This window comes from Medicago sativa, chromosome 2 (assembly GCF_051527215.1).
Source record: "Medicago sativa cultivar Bolivia chromosome 2, Bolivia_mono, whole genome shotgun sequence".
NCBI classification, from domain to species: domain Eukaryota; kingdom Viridiplantae; phylum Streptophyta; class Magnoliopsida; order Fabales; family Fabaceae; genus Medicago; species Medicago sativa.
Window position 1 is genome coordinate 9,444,639 of NC_140750.1, and position 25,037 is coordinate 9,469,675.

Below are 25,037 nucleotides of genomic sequence, written 5' to 3' on the forward strand. Positions count from 1 at the left end.
AACTGAAGCTGAGTATGTCTCTGCAGCAAGTTGTTGCTCTCAAGTTTTGTGGATCAGAAATCAGCTGGAAGATTATTCACTAAGGTACACAAATGTTCCTATTATGTGTGACAATACAAGTGCTATTAATCTTTCTAAAAATCCAATTCAACATTCTAGGTCTAAGCATATTGAAATTAAGCATCATTTCATTAGAGACCATGTTCAGAAAAAGGATATTGCTTTAAGCTTTGTTGATACTGAAAATCAACTAGCTGACATTTTTACAAAACCATTAGTTGAGGATAGATTCAATTTTATTAAAGAAAAATTGTTAATCATGAAAAATCCCAACAAAGGTTGATCACTGTAAACACTAAGGGCCATAGACCAACCCCCTTGATGCTCTCTGATCCAAAATCAGAATGTTTACAAAGTTCAGAATGTTTGCAAAGTTCAGAATGTTTGCAAAGTTCAGAATGTTCAACCAAGTTCAGAATGTTCGCATCTGATAAAAAAAAGTTCAGAACTGACATTCATGATAAATTAAATAATTCATTTATAAAATGATTATTTACTTCTTTTAGGATCCTTCCATATCTCTAGCATTTAATGCTAACCTAAAAGAAGCCTCATTTGGTTTTTAACCATTAGGCAATGGTAAAAAGGTCAACTACACCTTTTCTACTTCCCTCCTTTAACGGCTACTTTTTCTCTCTCCTCTCTGTACCGTTTTCTTTTCCTCTTTCCCCATAAAAATTGCCATCATCAAACTTCTTTCACTTCTCCACTCTCACACGTTCACTTCTATATATCTAACTACTCCTTTCACTAACTCCTCACTTCAAAATTTCTCATTTCTTTCTTTCCCTCTCTCTTCAAAACCTAAAATTTTTTGTCTCTGTCTTCGTTCCCAAATGGCTCGAACCAAAACAACATATCCATTGTCTGAAGATGACTCAACCCCTGTTGCTCGTTCTCAACCACCATCTCAAACCGCTGCTGAATCAAACTCATCACCTCTGAACGAAACCCCTGTCCACACCATCCTTCCAGACGAAATTATCCCAATCACTGAACCCTCCAAAAATACCAAATCATCCAAACTTAAGACCAAGAAGAAGGTTATTAAACCTAAGGCAACTAGAAAATCCTCAAGGATTATGTCTGGATCCTCATCCTCCAAAACCAAAACGGTTTCTCACGTAGATCTCACAGACTCCGTAGAAAAGGATGATAGTGACGAAACTCTCTCTGAGTTCATGAAGGCTTCAAAAGCTGAGTCTAAGAAGAAGAAAGGAAAGACTCAAGTGATTGAGACTCCTCCAGCATCTGAACCTTCAGAAAAGAATTCCACTTCATCTGAAGAAGAAGAAGAGAAGGAAGCTGACCCTCCCAAGCATGGAAAAGGAAAGGATGTCAAACTGATTGCATCCTTGATGAAGGCTGAGAAGGAAGCAAAACAATCTCAAAGACCAGTAAGCAAATCAAAATATTTTGACTTTGCTGATCTTAAGAAGAAAAACTGGAACCTACGAGAATACACTGATTCTCAAGAATGGACCCATTTTGTGTCCCTCCAAGACCTCACCTTTGAAGATTTAGTAAGAGAATTCTATAGCTCAATGAGAATCAAGGATAAGAAGAAAGAAAAGATGCTCATCACCACTGTCAAGGGAGTAGAAATCAAGATTACCAAGGAATTCCTCTCAAAAGCTTTGAGAATTCCTAATGAAGGTAATGAACTCTTCTTTCCTTCCTGGTTTGATAAGATGAAAGTCAGTCGTAACAAACTCATAGTTGAGTACACCAAACCTGACCACCCTTTCAACTCCACCAATCTAAGAGATGTCCCAAAGATTTTACACAACATGATTAGGCACACCCTGCTTCCAAGGAGTGGTACTTTTGAAGCAGTCACAGACACAGATCTCTGCATCATGTATCACCTAATCACAAAGAAGAAGTTGAATCTTTGCTATATCATTCTTCAACACATGATAGACTCATGTATGAATCCTAAACAATCAAATGCTGCCCTTGCTTATGGTATGCATATCACCCCCATTCTTAGAGCTGCTAAAGTTGATCTTGAAGGAGAAGAAGGTGACTACACCTTCATGAGATTCACCTCAAAGACTCTAGCTCAACTTCACATAACCACCTCAAACATGCCAACTCCTACAACCTCAGAAACTACTGGATCTGTGAAAAGGCACTCAGATCAGAAAGTTAAGGTAACAAAGAAGAGAAAACTTGAAAAAGTCAGGAACTTGTCAAGTATTCATAGGCAAGAAGAAAATGAAGCCTCTGATGATGACATGGCTGATTCTCCTCCAAAGGAAGATGAACCCCCAGTTGTTAGTCTCTTCCAAGGAGTTGCAGAATGTGCAAAGAACATTCTCAGACAGCATGCAGAAGATCAGAATGTTAAGGAATCTCTGAAGGAAGATGAAGTTGCTGGTCAAAGGGAGATCCAAGATGGAATTGTCTCTCATGAGAAAGGAGAAGAGCCAACTCAAGAAGCATCCAAGATTGCTACAAACCCTGGAGAAGAACCTCAGAAAAATGATTCAACCATTGCTGCTGCAGTTCAGAATGTTACTGCTTCACATGTGTTTTATCTTGGTTTTCGGGTGTCAAACATTGATTGAGTTTGAACCTTTTAAACCGGTGATATCTTATTTTTTCTTGGGAAGGGAAAAAGTAAGCAAAACCCTTGAGAATCGAGGTCCGGGAGTTGTTTTCGCTACGGGAAGGTGTTAGGCACCCATAACGACTATAGTAACCTATAGGAACCGTCTTTAATTTCTACGCGCGCGCTTTATTTTTAAATGCTATTTGAAAATGTTATTTACACCTAAAATTTGCTAAGTGAAGAATTGGAGGGAGAAGAATGTTTTTGGATTTTTATTTTAGTTGAATTGAAGGAATTTTGTTCCTTGCCTACGTACCCGATTAAGGGATCAAATCCACCGTAGTTCTCTCTCAAAAAATGTTTTTGTTTTCGTTGGTTGATTTTAAGTTTGAAAATGGAATTTTGAAGAATAGAAAGAGGCCTCAAGGGCATGGGATTAGGAAATAGTGAGGTTGGATTAGCGAATTGCAAAAGAAGTCAAAGTTTGATTATTTTCATTGAAATTTGATTAAGAAAATGGAAAAGAAAATACAATGGGATTTTGATCCCAAGGTTTATTTTGAAAATGATTTGAGTGATGTTGTTCATATTTGTTTGGAAAATTGATTTTTTCTAAGTATAAAGCCTAAACATTCATCTAAACATACAATCCTAAACATACATCTAAACATGCATATTCTAACTATATATCTAAAGTGGTGTGTGTGCATGTGTCGGTGCTTGTGTCGGTGTACATCATTAGAGTCCATTGTCCTTTACAACATACCCTAGATACATTCTATGGCCTCTTTGCCAAGAAATTAAAAGCATGAAAGTAAAATATTACAAGAACTCCTAAGTGTTTACATTCTAACTTTGGTACAAATCACATTGCAAGAAAAATGGAGATGAGAATGGGATGAAATAGAGATGCTTATGATGAATATGAAACATGAAATGAAAAGGTTAGTAGCGTAAGGCAATATCAAAGAGGTGAAATAAGAGAAATACTAGAATATAAAAGATAGAAAATAAGTGCAAACATGGCTAAAATTTGTTCATAAAATGCAAGAACCAAGTGACCCATAATTCTCACATTCCAATTGCATTTTAAAGGTTTAGAAACAAGTTTTGGAATGGGAATTAAGGCTACATGATTTACTTGACATTTTTAAAACAAATTTGGAGCATATTTACATTATTTAACTACCTAATGACTTGTAAGCTAAGTAACCTACCAAAATTCACAATTATGCAACAAAATTAAACACAAACAGTAGCTAAAATCCTATGAACTCAAGTAGTATAGGTCACCAACATTCATCAAGCAATTTGGATTAAAATCAAGTAAATTTTCATTCATTTTTAGCACAAAATATAACAAAAATACCAAGAAAATTAGCACCTTATTTTTTAACCAATTTTAACATGTGAAAATTATCACAAAATACTACAAAAATATCAAGAAATCTATATGAATTTTTTTGGAATTTTTTAAAGGCTTTTAAGCTAAAAATTACAAGAAAATTGCTAGTTTTAACAAAAAACAAGGAAAAAGCTATATATATATTTTTTTTATCAAGATTTATTATGCAAAAAGGTTATGAAGCATCAAGAAAATTATCAAAAAAGATGTGGAAATTTATTTGGAATTTATTGAAGAAATTTTTATCATGCAGGAGGTGTAAAAAGTGGAAACAGTGTGTAAAATAGCAACAAATTAGCAAGAAAGCGAAGTTCAGTAGAAAGAGACCCAGGCCCAATACTAGCACTGGATCTGGATCATCCAGATGCCTCAGGGGCCATTGGATTGATCCAGATCTAGCAAACCCTACATCTAACGGTCCATATTACAAGGCGCATGGTAAAACAAATCAGGTACACAACAGGAACACATCTAAGCCATACACGTCACCTTAGTTCAGATCTAACGGCCAGGCATTTAGAATCAAATCAAAGGTGAACCAGACTGGTTCACGTGAACCGGTCCGGTTCACCTCCCTATATAGGTCACAAACCGGTCCAGAGTCTCATAACATACCTCTCCTTCTCTCTCTAACATGCAGAGAAGAGAGAGAAGCTCTCGTCTTCTCCGTCAAACTTGGTATCCCCATGGTTTTCAAATCTTTTTTCAGTTTTTGTGAATCTTTTTTCATGTTCTTTATGGATCCAAGCTTGATTTCGAAGGAGGAAAGAGGACTAGTCATGAATCCATGTATTTATGCTTACGGTTTTTGAGGAAGAAACGAAGAAAAGATGAACAAGGATAAGACGATTTACCTCCTTTTCGATCTGTTTGGAGATGCTCGAACAATCGTTGTTGTTGTTCGTTCGTCCTTCTCGTTCTTCCGTCTACGTCTTCTTGATTCCTTGGAAATTGTTCAACCCTAACCGTTCCAATCCTTGCAAGTTCCAGATCTTTTTGCTGTTGCTTCTTGATTTCGTGTCCAATTCGAAACCCTAGGGTTTTGGATTAGGCGTAGATTGGGGATTTGAACCGGTTTTGCTGTGAATGTTGATTCGGTTTGGACGAAACTGATTCGATTCTGATGAAATTGCTTCGAATCTTCGTTGAATTTGATTCTTCCTGGACCGTTTCTCTTCACACTCACTGATTCTTCATTTTTCCTTCTTCTCTTCTCTGATTTTCTTCTCGTGATCGCCTCTGGCTTGGATTGCGAGGAGAGGAACCAACCAGCTCAGTGATGAAGATCTTCGAAGAAGATCACCTGAGAGCTGCTCGAATTTGCTGTGAATCTTCGAATTAGCGTTGTTCTTGCTTCGTTTTCTGGTGATTTGTGCTTGCCTTGTGTAATTGATGATGATTCTGGAACTGGCAATAGGTGATTAGAATTGAGGATGAAGATGAATATTCATCTTGTTCTTGAACGTTCTTGAGGTTTTTCTGTGATTTTGTGGCGTTTGATCCGAAATGAAGGAGAGAGAGAAGAGAAAAGTTGTTAGTGCTGAGTTGGATTGTGTTGAATGGATCCTTTGACCATTGAGTCAGCTTTTATAGCTGACTGTGTAACTGCCTGGGCCAATAACAAACTGCCATGTGGCGCTGGACCTTGTAACAAACTTTTGGACAGATGGACAAATGAGAAACTGACACGTGTACAGACCTGATGACTTGGACAAAAGGACTAAAATACAATTTTTAGGAATTTAGGACCAAAAATAAAAATAAAATGAATTAAAATTGGTAATTGGAAAATAACGTAAAGCGAAACGACTAAAATTTGACAAAACGGACTAAAATGAACCAATGGCCTAAATGAGGTACTTTAAAGTACCTCTCTGCCGAAATTTCGTGTGAAAAGACCAAAATGCCCCTGGGGCTAAAATGACTGTGAATGACTCAGATACGAATTTTAAAATGGATTTTTAACAAGGAATTGAATCAAAGACTCATACAAGCAAAATTAAAAGACTCAGAGGCAATTTTTAGGATTTAAACAGTAACTTGACACTTGAAATGACCAAGATGCCCCTAGGGGCAAAACTGACTCAAAATGACTTCAAATGCAAATTTTGGAATGGATTTTGACATAGAATGAAACAGAGACATATTCACACCACTTGAAAGGACTCAAACAAAATTTTGAAAGACTGAGAGAAATTTGACACAGGAAATGACTAAAATACCCTTGCATGTAAATTTTGCAAATAACATTGAAATAAAATGCAGAGAAAGATGCAATTGATCAAAGATAGTTCAAATGACTTATAATGCAAGAAAAGAAAAATTGACTAGTATTTTTAGGTCCAAAATTAGGGTATAACAGCTGCCCCTATTTAAGTTTCTTTGTCCGGAGAGTCAAGAGACGAAGTCTTAGAGTTGACGGGACGAAGATACTTAAATATTAACATTTGCACTGCTTTTGGACATAAAAATACACTTTCAGATTTTCAAACAACATGAATGCCATGCAACATTTCATTTATGAATGCAAGACAATCGAACCGGAATCTACGGGCTGTGTCACACCACCAAGGGATTTATAGACATCAAGGTAGAAAGAACGGGCAACAAATAGACAGGTACAAGCTGCTCTTGGGATCGAACTTGGCACTTGACCGGAAACATAGACATATAGGCAGATACAAGCTATTCTTTGGATCGAACTTGACACTTGATCGGAAGCATAAACATATAGGCAGATACAAGCTGTTCTTTGGATCGAACTTGACACTTGGTTGAAGATACAAACAGATAGGCAGACACAAACTGTTCTTTTGGATTGAACTGGCTGTTTGGCTGGAGACATAGACAAAAGGGTTGATACAAGCTGTTTCTTTGGACCGAACTTGCTTGTTGGATTATCACCACATCATGTGGGAGAGTGCAGACTGTTCTCTTAGATCGAACTTGTCGTTTGACCGATAACAAAGCATAAGCTGGGTACAAACTGTTCTTCAGATTGAACTTGCCGTCTGACTGATAACAAAGCATAAGCTGGGTACAAACTGTTCTATCGAACTTGCCGTTTGACCGATAATAGAACATAAGCTGGGTACAAACTGTTCTATCGAACTTGCCGTTTGTCCGGAAGCATAGGTATATAAGCAGGTACAAGTGGTTCTTCTTTTGAATTGAACCTGGCACTTGACCAGTAACAAGATACAAATTGAAAGTCTGGTTTAACAAGATACCAATTGAGGGTAAATTGTCATTGACTTGATTTGAAAGTAGACATGACCATTTTTGTTGGCCCAAGAGTAAATTGACATTGATTTGAGTTGAAAATTGACATCGACATTGACATTGACATTGACATTGACATTGGCTTGGCAATTGAAATTGACATTGACATTGACATTGACATTGGCATTGGATATTTGACATTGACATTTGACATTGACATTGACATTGACATTTGACATTTGACATTGGATATTTGACATTGACATTTGACATTGACATTTGACATTGGATACTTGACATTGACATTTGACATTGGATATTTGACATTGACATTTGACATTGGATATTGTCATTGGAATTGGAGATTGGAAATTTGGCATTGTCATTGGATATTGACATTGGAACTGGAATTGGAATTGGAGATTGGAAATTGGACTTGGAATTTGGAGACTGGAAATTGCTTCGAATTTGACAGTTGAAATTGACATTGAGATTGGAAGGTTGAGATTGCATCGAATTTGACAATTGACATTGAGTTGAATCTGACAGTTTGACATTGAAATTGAGGTTAGGATTGACATTGGAAATTGCTTCGAATTTGACAGTCGACATGATTGGAATTGAAGTTGGAGAGTGGAAACTTGCATTGATTTTGGCAGTTGAAAGTTGGATATGCAACATGTATGTATGGTATAGCGAGATTATTGGATGTATGAGCACATAAAATGCATGATTATGCATGTATGAATGCTTGAAATGCATGATTGATTGGCAGTTTGACAGAGAAGTTTCACAAAGGCAGACGAAACATTGGAAGATTGGGCACGTAGTGGCTCGTGCTGCAACATATTCACAGGGGAAAAACCTCTTTTGGAGAGACCGTCGTTGGGAGACGTATCAAAACCATGGCTGAGGGCAATAAAACTTGTAGAGGAGGGACCCTTGGAAAGTCCTTGGATACAGGTCGCCGTTGCTAGGCGTGTCAGTGCTGGGTAAACATTGGATGTTCGCATCTGTGGTCAATGCTTTTTCAATATTTCATTCTTTCATTTCTCATTTTCAAACCCCACTTTTGCCTGAACCGCCCTTTCGGGTTTTCGATTCACCGGGGAATAGATTCTTTGCATTGCCCCATTTTTGCCTGAATTGCCTTCATAGGTTGTCAATCAGCGGGGTGCTCATTTTTGCCTAAGCCGCCCTTTCGGGTTTTCAACTTAGCGAGCTCTTTATTTGTATTCTTTTCATTTTTCATTTTCATTCTGTTTTTTCATTCTTGCCATTGACCACAGATCATCCTGGGGAGTAACCTGTTTGTAACATGTATTGAAATAGACATTGACACTCATTTATTCATGCATGTCTCATTGAAACGTACCATATTGCTCAGGTTTGCTTTCAAAATAGACAGAAAAAGATTTTTCAATTTTTCAAAAACGTTTGTTTCAGATATTGACATTATCAAAATAGAAAGAAAATGTTTTGTGTATAAAGCATTGAAAGTAGAAAGAAAAATAGAGTTTCAAACAATAGAAAGGCTCAAATTGATGTAGAAGAGTGAGGGTCAGCCAAAGGCATGACTTCACAGATTTACAAAGCTTGGAAAATGGTAATTTTATTGGTTGGTGATACATTGAACACGACGACCGCTACATTTCATAGAAATTTTGAATCCACAAGTACAGAAGCCTCTGATGAAGAAGATCATTGACAGTTGCAGATGCCCCAAGGGGTGATGGTGATTTGCCAGATATAGTTACTTGTCTTTTGTTGTCAACCTCATTTTTGCATGAACCGCCCTTTCGGGTTTTCGGCTCATCGAGGCGCTCATTTTTGCCTGAGTTGCGTACAATCTCAGCGAGCTTTTTCATATTCATTTTTTTGTCCCTAACTTTTGCCTGGATCGCCCTTTCGGGTTTTCGATCCACCGGGAAGCACATTTTTGCCTAGGCCGCCCTTTCGGGTTTTCGACCTACCACGCTGTTCTTTTCTTTCTAGACAAAGTATTTCTTGACTATATCGGCATTGACAGGATTTGGGAGTTCAACACCATCCATGTGTGTAAGAATCAAAGCACCACCAGAGAAAGCCTTCTTGACAACATAAGGACCTTCGTAGTTAGGTGTCCACTTGCCCCTTGGGTCGGGTTGCTGACTTATCCTTCTTTTCAATACAAGTTCGCCTTCCTTGAATTCTCGAGGTCGGACTTTCTTGTCAAAAGCATTCTTCATTCGCACTTGATACAACTGTCCATGAGTCATGGCATCCATACGTTTCTCTTCAATCAGATTCAATTGATCGTACCGACTTTGACACCATTCAGCCTCAGTTAATTTTGCTTCCATGATTACTCGAAGAGATGGAATCTCCACTTCCAGAGGGAGAACTGCTTCCATACCATATACCAAAGAGAAAGGGGTTGCCCCGGTTGAACTGCGCACCGTAGTACGGTAACCATGCAAGGCAAAAGGTAGCATTTCATGCCAGTCTTTGTAAGTAGTGACCATCTTCTGAACAATCTTCTTGATGTTCTTGTTAGCGGCCTCAACTGCACCATTCATCTGAGGTCTATAAGGAGAAGAGTTGTGATGTTCAATTTTGAATTCTTCACATAGAGCTTGCACCATGTTATTGTTCAGATTGGAACCATTGTCAGTGATGATCTTGTTGGGAACACCATATCGACAGATGATGTTATTCTTGATAAACTTGACAACCACTTGCTTGGTCACATTGGCGTAGGAAGCAGCTTCAACCCACTTGGTGAAGTAATCAATTGCCACTAGAATGAAACGATGTCCATTGGAAGCCTTCGGTTCAATCCTTCCGATCATGTCAATACCCCACATAGAGAAAGGCCATGGGGAAGAGATAACATTGAGAGCATGTGGAGGCACATGAATCTTGTCAGCATAAACTTGACATTTGTGGCATCTTTTGGCATGTTTGTTGCAGTCACGTTCCATTGTTATCCAGTAATAGCCGGCTCTTAACAGCTTTCTTGACATGGTGTGACCCGAAGCATGGGTCCCAAAGGTACCATCATGTACATCATGCATCAACTTCTCAGCTTCTTGTTTATCAACACATCTCAACAAGACCATGTCATAGTTCCTCTTGTATAGGATTTCTCCGTCCAGAAAGAATCTACTAGCCCATCGTCTCAAAGTCTTTTTATCCCTGTTGGAAGCACCAGGTGGATATTCACGATTCTGCAAGAATTGTTTGATGTTGTAATACCAAGGCTTTTTATCATTCACATCTTCATCAGCTTGATCTGGCCTATTTTCAATGGTAAACACATGAGCGGGTCTATCGAGACGCTGCACTTTGATTACGGGCACATCATTCCAATGGTTCACCCGAAACATGGAAGACAGAGTAGCAAGAGCGTCAGCCATCTGCTTTTCATCCCGAGGGATATGATGCAGCTCAACCTTTGTAAAGTACGTCAACAGACGTCTTGCATAATCACGGTACGGGATCAGCTTCTCATGATGAGTCTCCCATTCACCCTTTATCTGATTAATAACAAGTGCAGAATCTCCATAGATGTCAAGGTGCTTAATTCTCAAATCAAGGGCTTCTTCGATGCCCAAGATGCATGCTTCGTATTCAGCTATGTTGTTTATGCAGTCAAAGGTTATTCGAGCGGTGAAAGGAATGTGGTGCCCCTGCGGAGTTACAATGATGGCCCCAATTCCTTTACCATAAACATTAACAGCACCATCAAACACCAATCCCCATTTGCTGTTGGGGTCCGGCCCTTCATTGATCAGTGGTTCTTCACAGTCTTTTGCTTTCAGATACATAATCTCTTCATCAGGGAAATCAAACTTAATTGGCTGGTAATCATCAAGAGGTTGACAAGCAAGATGCTCAGCAAGGACGCTTCCTTTGATTGCTTTCTGAGCTTTGTACACAATATCATATTCAGACAACAACATTTGCCAACGTGCAATCTTTCCAGTAACAGCAGGCTTTTCAAAGATGTACTTGATTGGATCCATTCGGGATATCAACCAAGTTGTATGATTCACCATATAATGACGCAGGCGTTTGGCAGCCCAGGCTAAAGCACAACAAGTCTTTTCAAGCATCGTATACCGAGTCTCGCAGTCGGTGAACTTCTTGCTCAGATAGTAGATAGCATGCTCTTTCTTACCAGTCTCATCTTGTTGACCGAGAACACAGCCCACTGAATCGTCTAACACTGACAGATACATAATCAAAGGCCTCCCTTCCACTGGCGGGACAAGGATAGGTGGTTCCAACAGGTATTCTTTGATGCTATCGAAAGCTTCCTGACATTCATCATTCCATACAACAGGCTGATTCTTTCTGAGCAATTTGAAAATGGGACCACAAGTAGTAGTCATGTGAGATATGAATCTTGAAATATAGTTCAGGCGTCCGAGGAAACCTCTGACTTGCTTCTCAGTTTGAGGGGCCGGCATCTCTCTGATGGCTCGGACTTTGTCAGGATCAACTTCAATTCCTCTTTGGCTGACAATGAAGCCTAGCAATTTTCCAGATCTTACACCAAACGTGCACTTGTTAGGATTCAACCGCAGCTTGTACTTTCTCAGTCTTTCAAACATCTTTTTCAAATACACAACATGCTGCTCTTCATCACTTGATTTCACAATCATATCATCAACATAAACTTCAATCTCTTTGTGAATCATATCATGAAACAGAGTGGTCATACCCCTTTGATAGGTAGCACCAGCATTTATCAAGCCGAATGGCATCACTTTATAACAGAATGTTCCCCACGGAGTAATGAAGGACGTCTTTTCTCTATCTTCAGGAGACATTCGTATTTGATTATAACCAGAGAAACCATCCATGAAAGAGAACACTTTAGATTGAGTAGTACTGTCAACAAGCACGTCAATATGAGGCAATGGGAAGTTATCTTTTGGACTAGCTTTATTCAAATCTCTGTAATCCACGCACATTCGAACTTTCCCATCTTTCTTTGGTACTGGTACGATGTTGGCAATCCACTCAGGGTATTCAGCTGTCATGAGGAAACCCGCATCAATTTGCTTTTGCACCTCAGCTTTGATCTTAAGAGCCATGTCTGGACGAGACCTTCTCAATTTCTGTTTGACAGGAGGACATTCAGGCCTTGTCGGTATCCGATGTTCCACAATCTTGGGATCTAGACCCGGCATGTCTTCATAGGACCATGCAAAGACATCTGGATAATCATGGAGAAGCTGAATGATTTTCTTTTTCACCTCTGGCTCAAGTGCAGCACCAATCTTGATCTCTCGCTTATTCTCTTCAGTACCCAGGTTGATGAGTTCAATCTTTTCCTGGTGAGGCTGAATGGCTCTTCTTTCTTGCTCAAGCAGTCGAGTGATCTCATACGGTATCTCTTCATCATTATCATCCTCATCTTCAGCTTCATATACAGGGAATTCAAAATTTGGAGGAACCATAGGGTCACTGTGTTCAACGGGTTTATTATGGTTCAATCTGCATAATATGATTGGGATGATTTTTAGAAAAAAGTTTTTCATGCAGATTTTTGAAATTAATAAGAAAAATACAGATGTTTTGGTTTTTTCTGGCATTACCATTATTTCCAAGAAAAAAAGCACTAAAAAAAAAAACAAAGAGTCGTGAGAAAAACGACAACTTTTATTGATTAACGGCAATGCCGAAACAAACACGCCCTTACAAAGATATCACTTTCGCCTTGGGCAGAGCGAAAGGATTGTTATTTTGAAAACAAGAAACATGAGCAACAAAACACATTACATGGAAGCATGCATGACTAAAGGAACATCAATGGCTTCCCAATTTCTCACAGTGCCTCCTGGTACAACAAATGTAGGCACATGGCTTCTTTCAGCAGCATCTTCGGTAATAGCATTGATGAACCCAGCACTGTAGAAAGTTCCCTTTGAAACAGCAGATGTCGGGGAGAATCCAAGGCCCTCTTTTCGCTTGTTTTCCAGAATCTGAATCACTTTGCCCCAGCCAGCAGCTTGCCCTGCTTGAACAGCCTTCTGGGCGTCCTTCAGTGAAGCCATAGCAGTACCAGCCCTTCGGGGTTCTGCACCCTCCACGGTCAAGCCTTGAAACGACGTCCCTTCAGCGGACCCTGCTTCAACACAAGAGAACGATGATACCTGGCTAACTAGATATGCTTCTTCACCATGCACAGTGACAATCTTACCATTCCTTATGAACTTGAGCTTCTGATGCAAAGTGGAAGTTACTGCTCCAGCGTCATGGATCCATGGTCTTCCGAGGAGACAACTGTAGGAAGCATTGATGTCCATAACTTGGAAAGTAATCTGAAACGTCTCAGGACCAATGGTAATTGGCAAGTCCACTTCCCCGAGAACATCTTTGCGGGATCCATCGAAAGCCTTAACCAGATAGCTGCTACCCCTCAGGGAGATCCCATGACGACTTAATTGCCTTAGTGTGGACTCAGGCATTACATTCAGAGATGATCCAGTGTCTACCAATATGTTGGATATCAGGTCAGATCCACAATGTACAGAAATATGTAGAGCCAAGTTGTGGCGTTTCCCTGCTTCGGGGAGCTCATCGTCACCGAACCCCAAGTTGTTGCAGGCAGTAATATTACTCACTATCCCATCAAACTGATCCACAGAGACCTCGTGGTCAACATAAGCTTGCTCGAGTATCTTCATTAACACTTTCCTATGAGCCTCAGAGCTCATGAGCAGAGACAGGATGGATATCTTTGAAGGAGTCTGTAGCAGCTGGTCAACAATCTTATAGTCACTTTTCTTGATAAGTCTCAGGATTTCGTCCAGATTGGACTCTTCAATAGATTGGCCTGCTGGGCCGGTGTTCTTGTCAACAGGAGGGACAACTGGTGGAGTTACCGTAGCAATGGGTGTCACCACCTTCTTTTGAAATAAGGGTGGACGGACTTTTCCACTTCTCAGAGTTGTAACTTCACTAGCAACATTATCAACTGTAGCTGGGGATACGAGAGGCACTTCTACTCCATTCTCAACCATGGTTGCACTGTACTTGTAAGGAATTGCTTTGGTAGAGGTATAAGATACCGGGCCAGGTAGCCTGATCACCAAAGGCTCAACATTCTTTGCCTGAGATACACTTTCAACAGGAGAGTCATGGAACACTGGCACAATCACACATACATCACTGGCAATCAAGTACTTGTCATCCATCAGGCTCTGGATATCATTTTGCACAACACAACAGCCCATAGGATTCTGCAGACATTCTGAACAAGAATCATGATCATGTTTGAACAGATAAGCCTGGCAGAGCTTGATATGTAGAGGTACCAAGGGAGTAACGACATTGCGGACATCCAACATGGGATCCTCTTGAGGAACGGGAATCCTTTCAAAAGCCTCAATCATATTGACAGCAGCATGGTTCGGAAGCGGATTGTCAAGGACATGAGGAACACTGTTCTCAAAAGTCAACCGTCCCTTTTCTATCAGATCTTTCACAATATATTTCAGAGCAAAGCAACCTTCGACATCATGGCCTTGAGCACCCTGATGGAATTCACATGTTAGGTCCTGACGGAACCTGGGAGGCAATGGATTAGGCGGAGGCCTGCCTGGTCTAGTGACGCAGTGTCCCTTAGCAAGTAGAGTTGGGAGCAGCTCACCATAAAGCATTGGTATTGTTGGAAAAGAAGGTTTGGGTCGGGGACCCTGTTGTTGCTGCCGTTGCTGTTGAGCAGGAGGCTGTTGTTGTACTTGCTGGGGGATAGCATTGACGGGCATTGGTGGTTGACCCGGTGGTAGAGGATATTGCTGATAGAATGGTGGGAAGAAAGGATGTTGAGAGTATTGCATGTAGTGATAAGGCAGGGGTAATTGTGTAGCAGCTGCAGATGGGTTACCAGACACCATCCCTACGTCAGATTCTTTTCTCTTGTGGTGTCCGTTACCGTACTTCTTTGGTGCACTGTTTGAAGATTCACCTTTTTCTAGGACAATAATACCATCTCGGACGGCCTCCTCTAGACGCGTTCCCATTGTAACCATATCAGAGAAGTTGTTTGGGGCAGAGACTATCATTCTCTCCTTATATTCCTTCTTTAGAGTCTTCAGGAATGTCTGCGTTAACTCTTCCTCATCAAGTCGAGGAGAAACACGGGCAGCTGCCCCTCTCCACCTCTGTGCGTATTCGCGGAAGGTCTCATCTGATTTCTGAGATAGGGCTTTAAGAGAGTCCCTGTTTGGCTTCAGACGGGTATTGAACTCATATTGACCTTCAAAAGCAGCAGCGAGTTCCTCAAAGGTATGAATGTTATCTTTGCTCAGACTAGTGTACCAATCTGCTGCATCATCTGTCAAGCTACTCTGAAAGCAGTGGATTATCAGTGCATCATTGTCAGCATAGTTAGCCATCTTTCGGACATACCGGATAACATGGTTATGGGGGCAAGAAGTCCCATTGTACTTGTCGAATTCTGGCTCTTTGAATTTCTTAGGAACCTCAAATCGGGATACCAAGCATAGATCGCGAGCTTTAGTAGGAGCACCATTGTTTCCCCGGCTAGCCTTGACCTCACGGAGTTCTCCAGCCAACTCCCTCAACTGTTTCCTCATAGCTTCCATTGCGGGATCTTGTCCACGCGGAGTATCAACATCAATTACCTGTCGCACAATGTGTATAATAGGATCGGTAACAACAGTAGTTACTTGAGGCATAGCAGTAGACGCAGGAATCTGTCCTTGACCAGCAAAACCAGAGACACCAGCAGCAGTATTAGGAGAATAGTAAGCTGAGAGGCCATAAGGACGGCCGTTGGGCATAACAAAACGAACATCAGTAGCCACAGTAGACAGTGGGATAGAGGGAATCACCTCAGCAGTAACTGGAACAGAAGTGGCTGGTTGTTCCTGCGCAACCATCATAGCGGACATAGCGTCATGAGCCTTAGCCAAGTCTTCTTTCATAGCAGCCAATTCGGCACGGAGCTGAGCATTTTCTTCTTCAAAGTTAGCCATTATCCTTCTCTTGTGAAATCTTGTCTGATGAATTCTATCTGGTTGGTAGACTTTGCGAACACGAGCCACTTTTCAGACTGCGGCGGACAAAACCAGGAGGCAATGAGCACGAGAGAAGTTTTTTTTTTTGTGGTCAATGAATGCATATGATGCATGAAATGTGCTGATGTATATGCAAAAAAAGACTCTTTTTAGGTTATCGAAGGGTTTTAGACAAATTATGAACTCGTAAACATTACTAAACAACAATTAACATAAACGGGAATCAAACAACTAACATATAGTTTTACAAGACAAATCCAACATGGAAATAACAACAGGAAATGGAAATCCTCAAGCATAGGAAGTGGAAGCGTCGTCCTCAGAGTCGGACTCATAGTCGCAGTATCGTGCGTAGAAGTCACGGGCACCCCTAGCTCTCTTGGAGTCCCTCATAAGCAGCCTATCTTTCTCCTCGATCTCTCTCTTAGCCTTAGCTAACTCTTTCTTCAGTGTTAAGACCTCATGAGTCTGCTGCTCACCCTTTCCATCCAAAGTCATGATCAAGTTCTCAGCCTCATAGTATCTAGCTCTCCACTGATGCTTCTCCCGGCTCTCCATAGCTAGGTGCTCCTGATACATCTCCTGGGTAGGTGGGAGTAGAGGCAAAGGCATGGTAGGAACAGTTGCAGACACATATCTCATAGAGGGGTAAGGCGTACCAGCCTCCTCAGCTCGGTTTATCACCCACTGTGTATAGGCCTCATGAGCGATACCGGACCTCACACCCATATGCTTCACCTCTTTCTTCCGAAGCTTAGTCCAAGCTTCCATGAAATCCTCTCTTATGCCTGTGGGAGCATTGGAGTAGTGAAAGAAGTAAGGAGCTGTAGCAAGATTGATGGGTTTATCTTTCATCGGGAAACCAAATTGTCGCAAAGCAAGCTCCGGGTTGTAGTTGATTCCACCCCGGGTACCAAGAAGAGGTACATTAAGAAACTTTCCACCACCAAAGATAATTTCCTTAACCCAAGAAGCGGGAGTGAGCCAAACCACTTCATTAGGAGTGAGAGCCATAATCCTCTGTGAAATAGACCAATTCCTCGGATTGTCGTGGAAAGACTGCGGAAGGTGCGAAATAAACCACCTATAGAGGAGAGGCACACAACAAAGAATGTATCCACGACCTTTGGCGGAACGATCGTGGATAGCATGGTATGTGTCAGCTAGCAAAGTAGGAACCGGATTCTTGGAGTGGAAGATCATAATAGCATTCATGTCCACGAAGCCGTCAAGATTCGGAAAGAGAATAAGCCCATAGATGAGAAGTGCAAGGATAGCCTCGAGAGTGTCCTGACAAGTGGTATTGAGGTTGGCTTTCCCAAGAAGATACTCTGAAGTGAACCCTCGGATGTGTGCCTTAGTGACAAGATTCTTGGAGACATCGGTGGTCTTGAGATAGAGATCTTTAGCAATAACCAATGGAGGAGGAGGATTTTCAGGTCCTGAGAAAGGTATCCCCTTAGCAATAGATAAACCCATCAAGGAAGAATAAGCCTCTAGAGTAGGCACCAACTGAAAGTCTGGAAAAGTGAAGCACCGATACCCCGGATCATAGAATTGCACTAGAGTGTGCACAAGCTTCTCATCCACATTAGTATGGAGAATAGGAAGTAAAGCCCCGTAACGGCGTCGGAAACCAGTCGGATCCTCAATCTTGAGTGCCAAATCCCTCAAACTAGCCAAATCCACTTCCTTGAACTTGTAGGATTTAGTCATCTTCATCCCTACAATGTTTACAATTTCAGCTTGTCTAAGCCCTTCGATAACAATGCATGACAAAAAGTTTATGCATGTATGCATGTATGCATGAATGCATGATTATGTTCAAGTTCGGAGAAAACATGGTGGGTTTGAAGTTCCAAAGTCGAGGAGTCATGGGTGGACACGGCGTCCGGTGAAACTAGGGTTTTAGGATAATAGTGACCGGGTTCTAAAAAGGTTCCCAAGTTGCAACCTCTCCGACGTATCTCATGGTGTCACGAGACAACCCTCGCTCCATGATTATACGTGGAAGGTCTAACTTGAGTGTAGTATCGCGTGACGACCAAAACTCGAGACAACACCCGGTTTAGCCTCCGCACTACATCCTAGAAAATGGCCATGGATGGGTTTGGTTATCTACGGTTCATAGCGTCATAGAACAATTAGAAGCAAAGTGCCTAAACGCGACAACTCGCGCCGACAACATTACCTCCAAAATGCCTCAGCTATGTGGGATTGATCGCATAATCCAAAACACGAGGCAACCCCCGGAATGAATTGTCGATTATATCCCTCCTAAATCCTAAGTTCACTCAGCCCGGGTGCAGGACTTTTGATATTCTCACCCCACACGTTTGCAAGAAATTAAACATTTATTCACATGAGAAAGCAAGTACAAGAAGCAAGTAAAAAATACAAGCGCAAATGTGGAAATAAAAACTAGGCGTAACTCTCGAATCTCCCCAGTGAAGTCGCCAGCTGTTTTATCTTGGTTTTCGGGTGTCAAACATTGATTGAGTTTGAACCTTTTAAACCGGTGATATCTTATTTTTTTCTTGGGAAGGGAAAAAGTAAGCAAAACCCTTGAGAATCGAGGTCCGGGAGTTGTTTTCGCTACGGGTGTTAGGCACCCATAACGACTATAGTAACCTATAGGAACCGTCTTTAATTTCTACGCGCGCGCTTTATTTTTAAATGCTATTTGAAAATGTTATTTACACCTAAAATTTGCTAAGTGAAGAATTGGAGGGAGAAGAATGTTTTTGGATTTTTATTTTAGTTGAATTGAAGGAATTTTGTTCCTTGCCTACGTACCCGATTAAGGGATCAAATCCACCGTAGTTCTCTCTCAAAAAATGTTTTTGTTTTCGTTGGTTGATTTTAAGTTTGAAAATGGAATTTTGAAGAATAGAAAGAGGCCTCAAGGGCATGGGATTAGGAAATAGTGAGGTTGGATTAGCGAATTGCAAAAGAAGTCAAAGTTTGATTATTTTCATTGAAATTTGATTAAGAAAATGGAAAAGAAAATACAATGGGATTTTGATCCCAAGGTTTATTTTGAAAATGATTTGAGTGATGTTGTTCATATTTGTTTGGAAAATTGATTTTTTCTAAGTATAAAGCCTAAACATTCATCTAAACATACAATCCTAAACATACATCTAAACATGCATATTCTAACTATATATCTAAAGTGGTGTGTGTGCATGTGTCGGTGCTTGTGTCGGTGTACATCATTAGAGTCCATTGTCCTTTACAACATACCCTAGATACATTCTATGGCCTCTTTGCCAAGAAATTAAAAGCATGAAAGTAAAATATTACAAGAACTCCTAAGTGTTTACATTCTAACTTTGGTACAAATCACATTGCAAGAAAAATGGAGATGAGAATGGGATGAAATAGAGATGCTTATGATGAATATGAAACATGAAATGAAAAGGTTAGTAGCGTAAGGCAATATCAAAGAGGTGAAATAAGAGAAATACTAGAATATAAAAGATAGAAAATAAGTGCAAACATGGCTAAAATTTGTTCATAAAATGCAAGAACCAAGTGACCCATAATTCTCACATTCCAATTGCATTTTAAAGGTTTAGAAACAAGTTTTGGAATGGGAATTAAGGCTACATGATTTACTTGACATTTTTAAAACAAATTTGGAGCATATTTACATTATTTAACTACCTAATGACTTGTAAGCTAAGTAACCTACCAAAATTCACAATTATGCAACAAAATTAAACACAAACAGTAGCTAAAATCCTATGAACTCAAGTAGTATAGGTCACCAACATTCATCAAGCAATTTGGATTAAAATCAAGTAAATTTTCATTCATTTTTAGCACAAAATATAACAAAAATACCAAGAAAATTAGCACCTTATTTTTTAACCAATTTTAACATGTGAAAATTATCACAAAATACTACAAAAATATCAAGAAATCTATATGAATTTTTTTGGAATTTTTTAAAGGCTTTTAAGCTAAAAATTACAAGAAAATTGCTAGTTTTAACAAAAAACAAGGAAAAAGCTATATATATATTTTTTTTATCAAGATTTATTATGCAAAAAGGTTATGAAGCATCAAGAAAATTATCAAAAAAGATGTGGAAATTTATTTGGAATTTATTGAAGAAATTTTTATCATGCAGGAGGTGTAAAAAGTGGAAACAGTGTGTAAAATAGCAACAAATTAGCAAGAAAGCGAAGTTCAGTAGAAAGAGACCCAGGCCCAATACTAGCACTGGATCTGGATCATCCAGATGCCTCAGGGGCCATTGGATTGATCCAGATCTAGCAAACCCTACATCTAACGGTCCATATTACAAGGCGCATGGTAAAACAAATCAGGTACACAACAGGAACACATCTAAGCCATACACGTCACCTTAGTTCAGATCTAACGGCCAGGCATTTAGAATCAAATCAAAGGTGAACCAGACTGGTTCACGTGAACCGGTCCGGTTCACCTCCCTATATAGGTCAAAAACCGGTCCAGAGTCTCATAACATACCTCTCCTTCTCTCTCTAACATGCAGAGAAGAGAGAGAAGCTCTCGTCTTCTCCGTCAAACTTGGTATCCCCATGGTTTTCAAATCTTTTTTCAGTTTTTGTGAATCTTTTTTCATGTTCTTTATGGATCCAAGCTTGATTTCGAAGGAGGAAAGAGGACTAGTCATGAATCCATGTATTTATGCTTACGGTTTTTGAGGAAGAAACGAAGAAAAGATGAACAAGGATAAGACGATTTACCTCCTTTTCGATCTGTTTGGAGATGCTCGAACAATCGTTGTTGTTGTTCGTTCGTCCTTCTCGTTCTTCCGTCTACGTCTTCTTGATTCCTTGGAAATTGTTCAACCCTAACCGTTCCAATCCTTGCAAGTTCCAGATCTTTTTGCTGTTGCTTCTTGATTTCGTGTCCAATTCGAAACCCTAGGGTTTTGGATTAGGCGTAGATTGGGGATTTGAACCGGTTTTGCTGTGAATGTTGATTCGGTTTGGACGAAACTGATTCGATTCTGATGAAATTGCTTCGAATCTTCGTTGAATTTGATTCTTCCTGGACCGTTTCTCTTCACACTCACTGATTCTTCATTTTTCCTTCTTCTCTTCTCTGATTTTCTTCTCGTGATCGCCTCTGGCTTGGATTGCGAGGAGAGGAACCAACCAGCTCAGTGATGAAGATCTTCGAAGAAGATCACCTGAGAGCTGCTCGAATTTGCTGTGAATCTTCGAATTAGCGTTGTTCTTGCTTCGTTTTCTGGTGATTTGTGCTTGCCTTGTGTAATTGATGATGATTCTGGAACTGGCAATAGGTGATTAGAATTGAGGATGAAGATGAATATTCATCTTGTTCTTGAACGTTCTTGAGGTTTTTCTGTGATTTTGTGGCGTTTGATCCGAAATGAAGGAGAGAGAGAGGAGAAAAGTTGTTAGTGCTGAGTTGGATTGTGTTGAATGGATCCTTTGACCATTGAGTCAGCTTTTATAGCTGACTGTGTAACTGCCTGGGCCAATAACAAACTGCCATGTGGCGCTGGACCTTGTAACAAACTTTTGGACAGATGGACAAATGAGAAACTGACACGTGTACAGACCTGATGACTTGGACAAAAGGACTAAAATACAATTTTTAGGAATTTAGGACCAAAAATAAAAATAAAATGAATTAAAATTGGTAATTGGAAAATAACGTAAAGCGAAACGACTAAAATTTGACAAAACGGACTAAAATGAACCAATGGCCTAAATGAGGTACTTTAAAGTACCTCTCTGCCGAAATTTCGTGTGAAAAGACCAAAATGCCCCTGGGGCTAAAATGACTGTGAATGACTCAGATACGAATTTTAAAATGGATTTTTAACAAGGAATTGAATCAAAGACTCATACAAGCAAAATTAAAAGACTCAGAGGCAATTTTTAGGATTTAAACAGTAACTTGACACTTGAAATGACCAAGATGCCCCTAGGGGCAAAACTGACTCAAAATGACTTCAAATGCAAATTTTGGAATGGATTTTGACATAGAATGAAACAGAGACATATTCACACCACTTGAAAGGACTCAAACAAAATTTTGAAAGACTGAGAGAAATTTGACACAGGAAATGACTAAAATACCCTTGCATGTAAATTTTGCAAATAACATTGAAATAAAATGCAGAGAAAGATGCAATTGATCAAAGATAGTTCAAATGACTTATAATGCAAGAAAAGAAAAATTGACTAGTATTTTTAGGTCCAAAATTAGGGTATAACAACATGCTGATCAACTTCAGAAAGTTGATAGAGTTGAAGAAAATACTGAGAAAACAGCTCAGAAAGTTGCTGATGATCTTGAAGAAGCACCTCAGGAAGATGACCAAGACATGCATGATGTGGCTGAAATTCTTGTCTCTCAAAGGATGAGTGAGGGACATGATAACATGGACTCTCAAGAGATTGAGCAAGAAGAAAATCAAGCTGGTTTTGATCTGAATGTGGAAGATCCCAGCTCTGATTTGAATGTGACCCAATGAAGAATGTTCAGACAAATGCAACTGCTGAACCAAATCTGCCTCAAGATAATGCAATGTCTGTTGACCCCATTCCTCAAGCATCAGGATCACTACCTTCTGCTGAAGTCCAGCTCATGGCTCAACAAACTCCTCAAAATCAGAATCTTAATTTCTCCACTTCCACCATGGAATCAGAAGTTGGAAAGTTTTTTGTTTCTCCTCTGCCCACTCCAAATGTGGCACCTTCTCCACCACCAGTCACAAACAAAAACACTAGCAAACTGCCAAACATTCCTGACCTCTTTGAATCTTTGGATACTTTTGTCACCAAAGATGGTCCTTCTAAGGAAAAGGTTGAAGCATCTGCTCCTGCTCCCTCTGCTAAACCATCCAGAGCTGAGAAAATGGCTGCCAGGGCTCTTAGGGTCTCCACTAAGACTCATAAGATTGCTTGTGTGCTAGCTAAATGGACAGTTGATGTTCAAGCTCCTGGTCTTGCCATGGACCCTCCTATTTTTGAAGATCCTAGTGTATTTGACTCTGAGCCCTCTTCTGACTCTGGGGATTCCACCCCTTAGTTCTCTGGTCTTGTCTTGTACCTCCTTAACTTTTTGCAGATGACAAAAAGGGGAGAAGCTTTAGGATAATTATAATTATGTCTTTAAGTTTCTAGGTTAAGGCCCTAAGTAGGTCAGTGATCAAAACTTGTTGGTTGAAGTTCTTAAAACTTCACCTTTTTGCCTTTTGTTTGATCACATATGCATTTATAATTTCTTTTTTGTTTTTGAACCATAGGAATCATAAAATTGTACTGAATGCATAATATCAATGAGAATGAATATGATTTTGGTTCAAATATGAATGTTTTTATTTATGCCATAAATTATAAAAGTGAGGGGGAGCTTTATAAAGCTTTTAAAAACTCACTGCATGAATTATAAAAATGAGGGGGAGCATCAAAATAAATTTTTCAGCTCTGAAACTCCTCATATATATAATCAAAATCCATTATCCTAAATCATAGGTTTGTCATCATCAAAAAGGGGGAGATTGTTGAGGCAAAATCCCTAAATAATTTTAAAGATAACAAACCTTGATGATTAAGGAATTAATGGACTTTGATTAATTTGTTGGTATTTAACTTGTGCTCTTGAGTGGTTAATTAAGACAGGAACAAGTTTCAATTCATACCAAGAAACAAAGAATCAAAGGACATAAAGACTTAAGAACTCAGTCAGAGTTCAGAAAGTTAAAATGAGTTCAGAAGGTTGGACAGAGTTCAGAAGGTTGTTCATGATGAACATCAAGAACCAAGCCCAGATATTCATGAACAAAATGAAGAACATGCAAGGTCTACGTGACTTAAATAAAAGCCCAGTAAAGTACAATGACTAATATCAATCAAGGAATAAAGGCATTTAATTGATTAAAGTCAAAGAGGGCATCTTCAATGTTCATTCAAGACTATGAACATTTGAAGTACAAAACATCAGGAATATTCCATCAAGAATATCATCCTAGATGTTTTCTAAGCTGCACTTCATAAATGTTTCACTATTAGGATTTGATTACATCAAATGAAAGTCTTACAAATCATCCTAAGTGAAACAAAAAGGAACATTCTGAAGTCCCCTGAGTTCAGAAAGTTCGATCCTGCTCCATGCTTTTTCTGACATGAACAGTATAGTTGTTGGCACAAGACCAGTGGACACTCTCCAACGGCTACAAAGGTTCAAGAAACTCTATAAAAAGAGATCAAGGCCTCAGCATAACACACACCTTTGCAAAGCATACAAGAAAACAACATAAGAGTGTTTGAAGCTTTAGCAAAAACATTGATCATCACAAAGATTCCAAGAAGTCTTCAAAGTGTACATCAATATTTCTCTTATCTTTTTAAAGATAAATCTCTTCCTCCATTTATCATCTGTCTGATCTATATCATTCAAACTCCATACAAACTCCATACAAATTGTAAACAAAGTCTCATCTAGCTTTAAGGGTACTAAAGTATTAGGTTGAGCAGAAAGGTGTAAAGTCTAAGTAGGTAACTTAGCAAGAAAGGTGCAAGCCTGCTGAGGCTTAGAGAATACAGGTTGTGTAATTGTTCAGGTGAACAGAGTTGTACGGTGCAGGATTTGAGAAGTTATCTCAAGCATCATAGTGGAAAATCTCACAAAACTGTGAGGAGTAGACTAGCCCACATTGGGTGAACTACTATAAATTTCTGTGTGCCCTTTTTCTCTTCTCTTTACTCTTTAATTTCAGTGA

The 25,037-nt window shown here is 39.7% G+C and overlaps 1 protein-coding gene and 1 pseudogene across 1 annotated transcript; one reads left to right on the forward strand and one right to left on the reverse strand.

The window, feature by feature from the left end:
* The first annotated feature begins 896 nt into the window (after window positions 1-896).
* On the forward strand, window positions 897-5,443 carry LOC146944318 (uncharacterized). Its single transcript, XM_085747935.1, has 2 exons — window positions 897-2,596; window positions 5,365-5,443. Exons 1-2 carry the CDS (start codon window positions 897-899, stop codon window positions 5,441-5,443), a joined length of 1,779 nt encoding a protein of 592 aa, XP_085604061.1.
* A 7,435-nt stretch (window positions 5,444-12,878) lies between these two features.
* The window catches only part of LOC146944319 (uncharacterized), a 59,725-nt pseudogene continuing 47,566 nt past the window's right edge, over window positions 12,879-25,037 (reverse strand).

Coding starts and splice junctions, on each gene's coding strand:
- LOC146944318 (XM_085747935.1), top strand. CDS start 897: ATGGCTCGAACCAAAACAACATATCCATTGTCTGAAGATGACTCAACC. Junction 2,597..5,364: donor AATGTTACTGCTTCACATGT/GTTTTATCTTGG, acceptor TCTTCGAATTAG/CGTTGTTCTTGCTTCGTTTT.